The sequence below is a fragment of the Crocodylus porosus genome, unplaced genomic scaffold, assembly GCF_001723895.1.
Source record: "Crocodylus porosus isolate Cpor-Errol unplaced genomic scaffold, CroPor_comp1, whole genome shotgun sequence".
Taxonomy (NCBI): domain Eukaryota; kingdom Metazoa; phylum Chordata; order Crocodylia; family Crocodylidae; genus Crocodylus; species Crocodylus porosus.
Window position 1 is genome coordinate 946557 of NW_017728949.1, and position 13136 is coordinate 959692.

At 44.2% G+C, this 13136-nt stretch overlaps 1 protein-coding gene across 1 annotated transcript in view; it reads left to right on the forward strand.

Annotated features, from left to right (window-relative positions):
- Positions 1-13136, forward strand: part of MYO1D (myosin ID) — a 262183-nt gene that overhangs the window by 143852 nt on the left and 105195 nt on the right. Inside the window, exons 18-19 of the mRNA XM_019554086.1 lie at positions 412-556; positions 1534-1638. Coding sequence (XP_019409631.1) covers positions 412-556; positions 1534-1638 — 250 coding nt within the window. The remainder of the gene's footprint in view (positions 1-411; positions 557-1533; positions 1639-13136) is intronic.

A 13136-nucleotide genomic window follows, 5' to 3' on the forward strand; every position in this document is an offset into this window, starting at 1 on the left:
GTACAGCCGTGCCAGGGGTCCCGCGATGACCTCAGCTAATTCCCTCAGCACTCGGGGGTGGAGATTTGTCCAAACCAGGTGATTTAAATACATCCTGTCCCTCCAGAAGTTCCCTGACTAAATCCTCACTGATCCTAGGCCTGGTTGCGCCTCCCCTGGGGCTTGAGGGGGTCCCGGTGGGGTGCTAATCTGGTCCCTGCTCAGTGTACCTTTTTTAAAGACAAGTGTATTAGAACAGCAAGAGCTACAAAGGTCTGTTTCCCTTTTAACCCTGCTTACTTTGTGAGCTTGAGGTCAGGAGTTGTCTCCTTGTTAAACTGATGGAGGAGAATGGATTTGGGTACGTGGTGTTGCTGCTGCACACAAACTTTGGAACCGATTAGTTTTTTTTTTTTTCCTCCCCCCCCCCAGGTGGAGAGCAAATGAGCTAATCAAGAGCATCCCACAAAAAGACTTGCCTCAGCTCAGGGCTAAAGTTGCTGCCGTTGAACTGCTGAAGGGTCACAGAGCCGATATTGGGCTACAAAGAGCATGGGAGGGTAACTACCTTGCATCGGTGAGTGCAGTGACAAAAGCGAAATCTTTAGTCCGTGCAGGTGAAAAGGAAGGCGTTTCTCTTTACTGGAAATCTGGGAGGGTGAAGGTCTGAAAATGGCATATGTTCTAGAACTTAAGCACATTTAAACTTTTTCATTTGTGAATTAGGTTGTATATAATGTTAGAAAGGTTCTGACATCTATTTTGCTAGGCATTTAATTTTATAAATACTAAGCCTTGTTCGATAAGACTGTTAGTCAAGTGACCACTTAATGCCATAAGCTGACAGTTCAGTTGGCCACCAATAGGAAGGAAAATGCAACAAGAGGATAAAATAGGGTTGGCAAGCTGATAACCAGTCAAATATTGTCAACTGACAGGTCAATTAACTGCATATTTTTAACTAGTCAAAGATTATAGTAATTTTACAAAAAAAATCTTTTTTTTTGTGGTTTTCTTGACAAATGTGATTCTTTAAAATTGTTTTTGACACGTTTCTTTCTTAATGGACATTTTTTGAGTTTTTGTGTATTATTTGGACCTATTGGCAATTTTTTACAGTCTTTGACCGGTCAACTGACCTCACTTCATTTGCCTGGTCAAATACCTAAGCCTAGGATAAAGTTCCATTAATTAGGAATGAACACTAGGAAGTGATTCTGAGATGAAAGACTAGATGGAGGAATCCTTTAAATCTGCTTCTCAGAGCAAGATGGAAGTCTCCCAATATGTCTTCCTCCAAAACAGCTTCTTCAGCTTACTCCATCCTTCCTATTCCCCCTCAACCATTCGTTTCTAAAGTTCTTTAGAAAGGCATGTAAAACTCAGGATGCTGTGTTTCTGTTCTGTTATGCAATGTCTGATGAATTCTCCTGATTAAAGTGGTATAATACCGACTTCTTGGTGAGTTTGTGATTCCATCAGGCCTAAGATGACAAAGCACAATTGCTTTCTTCAGTAATTAAGACAAATTACTGCCTTTGTTTGCTCTTCCAGAAACCTGATAACCCACAGACCACAGGCTCTTTCATCACTGTTGCCAATGAGCTGAAAAGGAAGGACAAATACATGAACGTGCTCTTCTCATGTCACGTCCGTAAGGTAAAGCAGCATGGGTGGTGGAGGGAAGTAAGGTCTGTGGAAATTCAGAAGTTGTGCTGAGAAAGGGGGTTCCATGAACTAATTTTCTTGTGGCTGAGGTGAAGTGTTCTCAGTGGAGGGTGAACAGATAAAGCTTTTAAGCTGTGCCACCTGGTCATTTGTCCTTGGGGAATTTGGGTAGAGCTAAATTTAACTTTAGGTTCAGAACAACAACCCAAATCAGATTTGTGTCTTTGGAAGTTTAATTCCATAACAGCTCACTGGTGCTGAATAATAAATTATTCTCTGTATTTATGTGTTCCAAAGGGGGAATAGTGACATAATTCTCTCTTTCCAAAGGTAACATGTATTCTCAGTGTACACTCTTTACTCCTGGTGCAAAAGATTCTTGTTTAAAATGCTACCAGATGTGGAACAGCCATTTTGAACTGCATTGATTTTACAAGTAAGGCTATGTTATTGTGCCAGTTAGGTAGGCTATTTTTAGCAAGGATTTTCACCAGCAAAATGAAAGCCTTGGGATTTAATTTGTTTAAAAGAACAATGTCAGTAGGGACGCATTCTATTCTTGTCACATTTTGAGCAGCAATATTAGGAGGGGCGGGGTTCTTTCTTTTTCTTTTTTCATTTTTTTTTTGGCCACTAGTTAGCTTTAGCCTTTGATCAAATTCTATTAATGAAATGAAGATCATTTAGGCATATCTTAAACATGAAAAGGAAGTTTACAGAAAGTGGAAGCTTGAACAGATGACTAGGGAGGAGTATAAGACTACTTGTGGGGCATGCAGAAATGAAAACGGGAAGGCCAAAGTGCAGTTAGAATTGTATTTATCAAGGGACGTGAAGGATAACAAGAAGGGTTTTTACAAGTATGTTAGTAGCAAGAGTAAGGTCAGGAAAAGTGTTGGGTCCCTTACTGAATGGGGGAGGCAACCAAGTGACAGACGATGAGGAAAAGGCTGAAATATTCAATGCCTTTTTACCTTGGTCTTCACAGGCAAAGTCAGCTTTCAGACTACTGCACCAGGCATCACCATTTGGGAAGGAAGTGAGCAGCCCTTAGTGGTGAAAGAACGGGTTGGAGACTGTTTAGAAAAGCTGGATGTGTACAAGTCCATGGGGCCAGATGAGATGCATCCAAGGCTGCTGAGGGAGCTGGCTGCTGTGATAGTAGAGCCGCTGGTCATTATCTTTTGAAAGCTCATGGCAATTGGGGGAAGTCCCAGACAATGGAAAAGGGCAAATATTGTGCCCAACTTTTAGAAAGGGAAGAAGGAGGATCCAGGGAACTACAGACCAGATAGCCTTACCTCAGTCCCTGGAAAAATCATGGAGCAGGTCCTCGAGGAGTCCATTTCTAAGCACTTGGGGGAGAAGGTGATTAGGAACAGTCGCATAGATTCACCAAGGGCAAGTCATGCCTGACCAACATGATTGCCTTCTACAATGAGATGACTAGCTCTGTGGATGCAGAAAGAGCAGTGGTCATGATAGACCTTGATTTTTGACATGGTCTCCCATAGCATTCTTGCCAGGAAGGTGAGAAAGTATGAGTTGGATGAATGGACTGTAAGGTGGATAGAAAACTGGCTGGATCATCGGGCTTAATGGGTTGTGATCAGTGGCACAAGGTCTAGCTGGCAGTGACACACGGATCGGCCCTGGGGTTAGTTTTGTTTGATAGATTAATTAATGACCTGGAAGATGGGATGGAGTGCACCCTCAGCAAGTTGGCAGATGACACCAAGCTGGAGAGTAGGGCTAGGATTCAGTGACCTAGACAAACTGGAGGATTGGGTCAAAAGAAATCTCATGAAGTTCAACAACTTGTATGGTGGAAGTTCATTGTACTGACATGTTGTTGCTTCCTGTTATAGTGCATAGCCTCTCAATTTTGTGTGTTTGAGTGTACAAGGCCTCTGCAGTAAGGTTGTTAATGAAGTGCTTCACTTGTTTCTGTAGCACAGATGAATAATTTAAATGTAAAATTTCCTAATACAAAACCTCTTTAAAATCCCAAACTCTACTGACAATTAAGAATCAAGAAATGTATATAAAAGGCCCAAGTTAGTTGTTTAAGAAAACAGAAGAAAATAATACAGAGCAAGCAAAAGAAAAATTCTGGATTTTTATGTGCCCTGCTTCATTCCCTCCAGGGCCATTGCATTTTTATATGCTGCTTCAGTTAAAATATTTCAATGTATCACTTGTTGCTGCTTTGGAATGTCCTGCCAGCTGGTGGAGCTGATTAGCTGAATTTTTGGTAATATGTGCCAACTTTAGTTGTTCAGGGAAGGGAGCCTCAATTTGAATGTGAGCCTCCTCCTAGAATCTTGCAGTGGAGTCTGACTCTTCCTTGTGCATATGGAACTTTATGACTGTTTTGCTTCTGGCCTTTATCATTCCTATTTGTTAAAAAAAAAAAAAAAAAAAAGGAAGGAAGGAAGGGAAAAAAAAAAAGAAGAAAGAAGATCTCTTTCACCAGACCAAGGGGAAAACCATGCCAGGTAGAGTAGAGGATGAGCACAGTAGGAATAATCGCCTTCCTACTATTGCTTTAAAATTGATGTATGACCAGTTAAAAAAATTAGATGTATAAAAGTCAGTGGGACCAGATGATCTTCATCTGAGAGTGCTGAAGGAGCTGGCTGGAATCATTACAAAAACCCCTGGTAAAACTTCTACAACTGGTGGTGCTCTGGAGAAGTCCCTGAGGACTGGAAGAGGGCCAATGCTGTGCCCATCCACAAGAAGGGCAGGAGGGAGGACCTGGGTAGCTATAGGCCAATCAGCCTAACTTCCATCCTAGGAAAAATCCTAAAAAAGTTCATCAAGGACTCTGTGATAAGCTTGCAAAAGGTAAGATTCTGAATGACAGCCAGCATGGCTTTGTCTCAGGTAGGTCTTGCCTTACCAACCTCATCTCCTATGACCAGGTAACTCGCCACCTGGACACGAGAGAACAGGTTGACGTGGTATACCTTGACTTCCAAAAGGCCTTTGATCTAATATCCCACATTGTCCTGTTGAGAAAACTGGAGGATTGTGGGCTTAACTCCAAGACAGTCAGGTGGGTGAGAAACTGGCTGCAGGATAGGACCCACAGTTGTAGTGAATGAATCCTGGTGAGAAGTGGGCAGTGGTGTCCCTCAGGGGTCCATGTTCGATCCAGTACTTTTCAGCACCTTCAACGATTTGCATGTGGGGTGAAGAGCTCCCTGGCCAAGTTCATGGATGACACTGAGTTATGGGGGAGCGTGGTCACGCTTGAAGATAGCCTACAGGTACAGGTGGACCTAGACAGGCTAGCAAGTTGGGCGGATTGGAATCTGATGAAGTTCAATGTTGAGAAATGTAAAGTGCAACACCTCAGGATGAACAATCCCCAATACGCTTACATGTTTGGCATCACCAAACCGACTGGCACCAGGAATGAAAGGGACCTGGGGGTAATAGTAGACCACAGTATGAATATGAGCCACCAGTACAATGCTGTAGCCAGTATGGCAAATAATATTCTGGCATGCATCAATCGATGCATCTCCAGCAAAACCAAGGAGGTGATTCTTTTGCTCTACTCAGCACTGGTGAGACTGCAGCTGGAGTACTGCCTCCAGTTCTGGGCATCACACCTTAACAAGGACATGGACAGGCTTGAGAAAGTCCAAAGAAGAACCGACCACCTGTGTGATAAGAGTCTTAAAAGGCAAGCAGTACAAGGAAAGGCTGAGGGATCTGGGACTCTTCAGCCTGAGGGAAAGAAGGCTGAGAGGGGACCTGGTAGCAGCTTACTGCTACACTAGGAGAGTATATCAAGGTCTCAGTGAGAAACTATTTACTAGGGCATTCAAGGGGAAAACCAGGAGTAATGGCCACAAACTCCTGGAAGACCAATTCAGGCTCAACATTAGGAAGAACTTCACAGTCAGGGTGTCCAGACTGTGGAATAAGCTCCCTCCAGAAGTGGTGCAATCACCTACCCTGGAGCTCTTCAAGAGGAGACTAGACAGTTACCTTGCTGGGGTCACCTGACCCCCAGTTATCTTTCCTGCTTGGTGCAGAGGGCTGGACCCAATTATCTTCCGAGGTCCCGTCTGGCTTTACAATCTATGAATGTATTGTTGGGACAGAGTTTTCTATTTTGTTCAAGTGAATCCAGCATTAGGAGAGTAATCTCTCTGGGAACATTATTATTGAAAATAACTACTTTTTTAAAAGTTCTGAAGAACTGGAAAGAACATGTGCAGAATAATATTACTAACTTGTAAACAAGTATTTCTCAGATAAATTGAAGAGGAATTGAGTATGGTTATTAATGCTTTTACAGGTATTAAAATCATATTGCCTTAGATATTTTCATTGCTTTTTTTTTTTTTGAGTGGAAGCAGAACAAAATGTTAGTGATGGCGGGAACTCCTGCAGTATGTGCATATACTGTTGAAATTTTGCAGAGCTTAATTTTGCTCAGTGCTTTACAGTTTTTAAGACTTTAAATTTATTTGTTATTATGCTTTCATTCAATTTTGAAGATAACATACTAAGATGAAAGAAATTTGATTTTCTGAATTAGCACAGAGTTATACCTTATTCTGTTTAGTAATTACAGGCCAAGGACCTCACAGTTGCAAAGGCTAGCATGAGAAGGAATGTGATTCTGATAAAGGGATAAATTATTTTTGGTTATGAAACATGAGAATTTGAAAGAATGAACACGCACAGTCCTTGGGTTCTCAATGCCATTAGATTTCACCTGCTGGAGACAGTATTGCTATTTCTCATTTTAGTGTTTTGTTGCATCAGTGTCTCATTACTTAAATGCAATCTTTGGAATGCAGAGAGATTGTGCATAGTGCTCTTGCCTATCATGAAGGCTGAACCTCCCTCCCTATCCCTTCAGTATTTGAAGGTCATTCTTGGGCATTTTGGAGATGGAGGAAACTGCAGCTCATCAGCTATACTTTCAAAGGCAAACTCAAGCTGTAATTGGAAAATATTGAAGGGAATACAAAGTTATAGAAATGCAGTACTCTAACCCCACTTCATAGTTTTTAAAAATTTATTCTTAACTTTTTGATCTTTTGAAAGGTCAGATTGCTGGCAACTTTTTAATTTTGTGGAGGTTAGGTCAGATTCATTTTCCAAGGAGACAGCTGAGAAACTTTTTCAAGTTTATATTACCATCAAGAACAAAAGCATGTGGCTGGAGGATATGTATTGCAATAGAATGTATAACCATTTTGAAACCTTACTTTTAAAAACATTTATTTTTGTCACCCATTCTTGAGCACTTATATCAGATACCATCCACATTAACTAGTCAAAGACTATGGCTGTTCCTTTGGGATCCTCAAAGGATTAACAGAGGCCAGTTTCTCTGAACAAATACTGGAAACAGTTAACATAGGATAAGACCCTTCATAGATGGCATAATTCCTGGAAGGCCTGGTTGAAACTTGGTTTGCAGAGCTTCACTTTTTTGCTTCTTGTAACATTTCTGCCAAAAGTGTTCAATAAGTATTCCCCTGGGTGGATCTAGAATTTTGAAAAGGGGAGTGTAGATGGTAAGGTGCATCATAGCATATATAAAGTGTCCACATGAGTACGGACATTTGGTTTCCTGGGGACGACTAGGAGCAGGACACCTTGTGCTGCCACTACTTGTCCCCAGGGAATGCCTGTGCCATGTGGTCAGTTAACCTGGGTTAGGTGGGGGAGCCTGGCATCTTGGGGGCTTCCTGGGGCTGCAGCAATGGCAATTCTGCCACTTGGAGCCTGGCCAGCAGCTGGAGTGTGGCTCTGGTTGAGCGGCACACATTACCCCTGTATGCATCACTCCCCACCTTTTTTTTGGCATGGGTTTTTTGATTCATGGATATCCAGAGGTCAAAAAAATCCCACACACTGCTCCCTTGCAGTGCAAAGAATAGCTGAATGTGCAGTATGTGGTGCCCCAGATGTGTCTGCAGTGCCACATACCTCACGGCTGTGCTCATCAGAATGCAGCCCATGTGTTTTTTCTCTTGTGAAAAAGAAACAAGAAGCTCTACTACTCTGCTAGGGGCCACAGTCTGCTGTGAAATGGGAGCTCTGTAACCAGGAGCAGCTAACAGACATGAGAATTACAGAGCAAAAGATATTTTGATTGGTGGAACATCAAGACCACTAAAAAGAAGAGAAGGTCATTAGCATCTGTGGAATGAAGAGTTTAGAAGAGATCAGATCGATTAAGTCAGTTGACTCCATTAAGTTGACCACTAAATCAGTTTACCATTAAGTCAGTTGACTCCCTCAGCACTACTGACTAGAAGTGCTGCAGCCACTGCCAGGCAGTTGTTTTTAGACTTTGGGTGGAGCAGGAATCAAACGGGGGTTGCCTTGGCAGTCTTTGCACCAATGCACATCCCACCCCAATCTGCCCCGTGTATTCCTGTACTGTAGGAAAAACAGAGTTTATGTTGCATAATGATTAAATAATATCCACTCCAGCAGCAACTAAAGATGATGATAAACAACAGCTACCAAAGAAAATTAGCTGTTATGTTGAAAATTAACAATAGCTGTTGTTTATCATCATCCTTAGTTGCTGTTGGAGTGAATATTCTCAAAACCAGGTGAGACCTGAGAGAGGGTATAGTAGCACCCAAAATCTTCTTTGTGTCCCTCCCAAGTACTCTTGGTCTAATAAATAATATCACTCATAAAAATCCTTGCCTCCTGCAAAAAGCCTTAAAAGGCTTGATAAAGCCTAGAGTGCTAGAAGAAAACTCATGTTCTGCCAATATTTCAAAAGGGTCAAGTGGATGAATCGTGTATCAGCCTATAGCCTGTCTTTGGAAATGCTGGTTGACCAGAACTGGGAGTGTTTTGTGGAAAAGGTCTGGTTTAATAAACTTTTTATTCAAAATCTGGAATTGGCTGGTCCCTGTCCAATATTTTCCAAATGAAAAAAAAAATCTATTTTTGGTTTGAATTAAGTTAAGATGTATATTAAATGAAATACAAGAAAGCTTTTGATTGGCTGACACCAAATTGTTCTTTGTTGATTTGTGAAAATGTCCCAGCTCTTCACTCTGACCTGATTTCAAAATCGTAAATGTTCCTGCAGTGGGAACATCATTGCTTCCCCTGCTCTCAGTGGAACTAGTGGTAGATGGTTTTTCTCTATCTTTAGTGTGGACATGATTGATCTGTGCAACTACTTCCAACACTAGAGCTGGTTCTGTTGGTTTATTTATTTGATTTTATATGACATCCTTCACAACCAAGGCTTAGGGCAGCTTACAGTAAGAAAACAGGATAATGTATAAACCAGGAGAATGACAGAGCAAAACAATATAAAAAGGGAACTAGAATATCAGCATAAGACAGAGCCCCTGCCCAGGGCCCTTGGGCTCCCACATACTTGGTGCCTATGGCCCAGACCATTTAGGGCTTTTTAGGTCAAAACCAGCAATTTGAATTGCACCCAGAAAGCCATTGGGAGTCAGTGCAGACTCTGAAGCACTGGGATTGTGCTCTTGGCAGTGCACCTGTGTCAGAAGGCGGGCTGCCACATTCTGCTTCATCTATAGCTTCCAGACAGTCTTCAAGGGCAGTAGACTGCATTGCAGCAGTCTAGTCTCGATGTTATGAAGGCACAGATGATGATGGCTAGATCCAAATCTGAAAGAGTTGCAGCCTTGTCACTAGATGAAGTTGGTGAAAGGCTCTCCTAGCCACACCTACCAATTGGATATCCAGGTGCAACAGAGGATCCAGGAGCCCCCCCAGGCTGTGAACCTGACAAGAGGAGGCTGAATCCCAGCAATAATAGGTGTCCCAGTTCCTCCTAAGTCAAGTGATCTGCTCATGACCACAACCTCTGTCATATCTGGATTCAGTTTGTTGGTTCACCTAAACCAGTCCCCAGCTGCAGCCAGGCACTGGGAAAGGCCTGAGACTGCCAGGTCATGGTCAGATGAGAAAGGGAGGTGGAGCTGGGTGTCATCAGTGGACTCATGGCACCTCACTCTGAAGCTCCACACAGTCTAGCCTCATATTCGCATTGAAGAGGAGGGGTAACAGCTGAAATAGCACAATTCTGCTGTTGCAAAGAACTTAAAAAGACCCCAACAGATCAGAATGTTTTTAACACTATGGATTCTTATTTGAAAACTCTGGGTTTATCTTGTAAAATCAAGTTTGTATCCCTAATGGTATGGCAGCCCGCAGGACCCTTGAAAGGATCTCAAGTCATCCCAGGGTGCCTTGGCACTCTGGTTCAGAATTGCTGCTCTAGGACATCCCTGCCATTATCAGAAATTTACCTTTTTCCTCAGTAACATAATGATGTGTGGTAAGTGGGACACAAAATCCAGGTGCTGCCTGAGAAGAGAGGGGAGTGCTGGAATGGAGCTAGGGGGTGCCTCAGCTTCCCGTTCCTCTCTTCCCTTCACACACTGCACCTTTCTTGTAGCAGCTCCAGTAGCAGAGAGGGCAGAGAACTGGTAGAGGAGCAGCAACTGGTGGTATGCTATGGCTGGGGGATGTCTCACCATGTTTTTTGCTGCCAAAAAGTGGCACTTTTAGTTCACTCAACATTCATGTGTTGCCTTTGCTGCTGCTACTCAGTCCTCCCTACTGTCAGAATTGGAGCTGGAGCAAGGAAGGTGTAGGGTGCAGGGGACACGTTGTACTGTTCAGGGCGCCATACTGGCCAGTTATGCCTTGGCTTTTGGTAGCTCAAGGAAGCAGCATAGCTGCTCCCTCCTTTTCCAAAATGGTTGCTGTTGATTTATTGTGAGGCATGTCTGTTCAGCAGCAAGCCTGGGAATCGATCCAAAGTACAGGTAGTTTTTGCTGAAATTTAAGTACTGTCAACAGCTTTACCCAGATTTCAGTTGTGTAGAATTATTGAAATTGCATGCATCTTAAGTCAGAGGTGGGCAAACTATACCCTGCTAAGGGATTTTTCCAGTCTGTGGCAGGTCCCTTGGCCCCACTGGGCCTAGGCATGGGGGGGCAGCCCAGGCTGCAGTGAATGCAGCCAGTCCTGCAGCCCCTGGATGCGGAGCAGGGCTGGCGTAGTGTGGCAGCCAGACTTGCTTCCCACTAGCCCCAGCAGTGGTGGCTCCTTCTGGCTGCCATCATAACCAGACCTGGCCCCACTGCCCAGGCACCCCAGCTTGTCCACCCACACCCACCGATGGGGGTGGGACCTGCATGGGCAGGGTGTGCAGCGAGGCAAATGGGATGGGGCTGTAGGCAGGCAGGGAGCAGTGTCCCGGAGCAGGATGGGCATGACTGAGATTAGAGTGGGATCGTGGGACATTGACTATACAGGGCCCAGAGCAGAGCCACAATCCATTGCCCATGCATCCTTGCCAGGGGCACTGGTTCCATGGGCAGGGGTATGCAGGGAGCAGATCATGGCTGTGCCCCACGCTTTGGCCCTGCACTGTCACCACCCCGAGATCCTGGCCCCAACCTCACCCATCCACTCCGGGTAACAGATCCCCACTTGCCCGTGTCTCTATCCCATTATCTGGCTACACGCCCTCCCCTTGTAGGTCCTGGTCAGTCTTCAACACCTCAGCCCCACAGTGTCATGGTCCTATGATCCCAGCCCCGCCTGCCTATCCTGCTCCCAGATGCCTCTCCCCACCCACCCACAGATCCATCCCACCTGCAGGGGAGCAGAGCCACTTAAGGAGTTTTAGTGAGCTGCTGGAAGGGAGGAGGGTGCAATCTGGCCCATGGCAGCTCACCAAAATTCCCTAAGTGGCCCTCAGGTCCAAATAATTGCCCACCCTTAGTCCAGGTACTTCCTTGTGGAGCCAGTGAATTCAGAACTTTACTCATTGGCTTGTTACTGATGGATGCTATGGAATACACATGGTTATACTTATTTCCACACTTCCCGTTAATGCCAATCAAGGAGACTGATGCCATGGCAGAAGCTGTTAACATTTGAATTACTTGCCAGTGATGCCAATTAGCTTCACTGCTCTGTGACTGTGTTATTTCTAATTAAAAGCCATTGCTGCTGCTTCCAAGAAGATTGGAAAATGTCCCCTGAATGTACTGTTCATTGGTGGGGGGGGGGGTGGACACATGAACGACGGACCTTTTACTTAAGCATAACAGCTTGAGAGAACTAGTTCCAGGAAGGATGGCGAAAAAGAAAAGCAGGAGGCAGATAGACAGTATTCCCCAGCATTTCCCAAGGGTTTTTGTGTGTCTGTCTGTGGAAGGATGAAACTAGAAGCAGCATTTTGGCTATGCTATAGTTTGGAATAGCCTGTGAATTTATCTTGTATTCTGTTTCTGGTGCCAGCTACCCAATTGGTGTGTTTATCTCATCCTAGTCTGATTCCTGTATTTGGACTCAGGGTAGGAGTACCAATGTTATAATAATCAGGGCTGTAAATCTCCTCAAAGTGGATTCTTTATTAGAAGAATGATTGATCTGATTCTTAATTTAAACAGCTGCACACGATAATTAAGCAAATAATGTTCATGCATCTGTTGAAGATTTTTCTTTTCTTGCCAGAACACAAATTTAGAAAGATCTTTTTTCAGTCAAATTCTTTAAACCTTTTTAGTGTTGGATAAGAAGGATTTCAGAGTCCAAGACCATTGGTTTTTTCTTCGCAGCAGTGATACTTCAAGTATTCTCTAGCATTCCCTGTCCATTAGGGCTGTGCGAGGCTTCAGACAGAGCTTCGGATCCAGAGAAGCTTTGGATGCTTTGAGGGCTGAAGCAGCACGTCTGGGTCAAAGTACTGCCTCATTTCGGCTTCCCGAAGTGGTTCGGAGCTTCTGAAGAGCTTCGGAGCCACCTCGGGGATCCGGCTGTAGGGTATAATGGGGAAACAATAAAATATATAAAACTTTGTTGGTTTTTGTCCAATTTGGATGAAATTTTCGGGTGGTAGATTCTGCAGAGAGGATGAAGCCTGCCACGTTTCAAGAAGATTGGTGCAGGGGCTTGGGGAGAATGGCACCCCAAATTCTTGAAAGCAAAACTCCTGTCTCATCTACGTGTTACACCACAGGGGGGTTAAAACTGCAGGGCTAGTAGCTCTTACTGAGGCTACAAAGCGTGCCAGGTTTCAAGAAGATCAGAGCAGGGGTTTGGGGGCAACTGCCCCTCAAGCTGCGGACAAACAAAACAAACAAACAGTGCCATGGGTGCTTGTGGCACTGACTGTCTGGCTTGAGGGGAGACACTACTGCAGGCCTGGCTGCTAAGTTACTGTGTTACCAACTAATCAATCAGTCATTCACTCAGGGACCAGCTTAGAACACAGGACCTAGCTACTACACAATGAGTTAATGAGCATCAATTAGCACCTACATAACCAGGCTAAGGAGAGGAAAGAATCAATACAAACAATCAACTGCTCCAAGAGGGACACAGTCAGCAGCTAGGGGTGCAGGGCCCTAGAATCCCCCTGCACCGATCTCCTCCACAGCTGGCAGGCATCATGGCTGCAGCAGGGGCCACCATCCCTGCA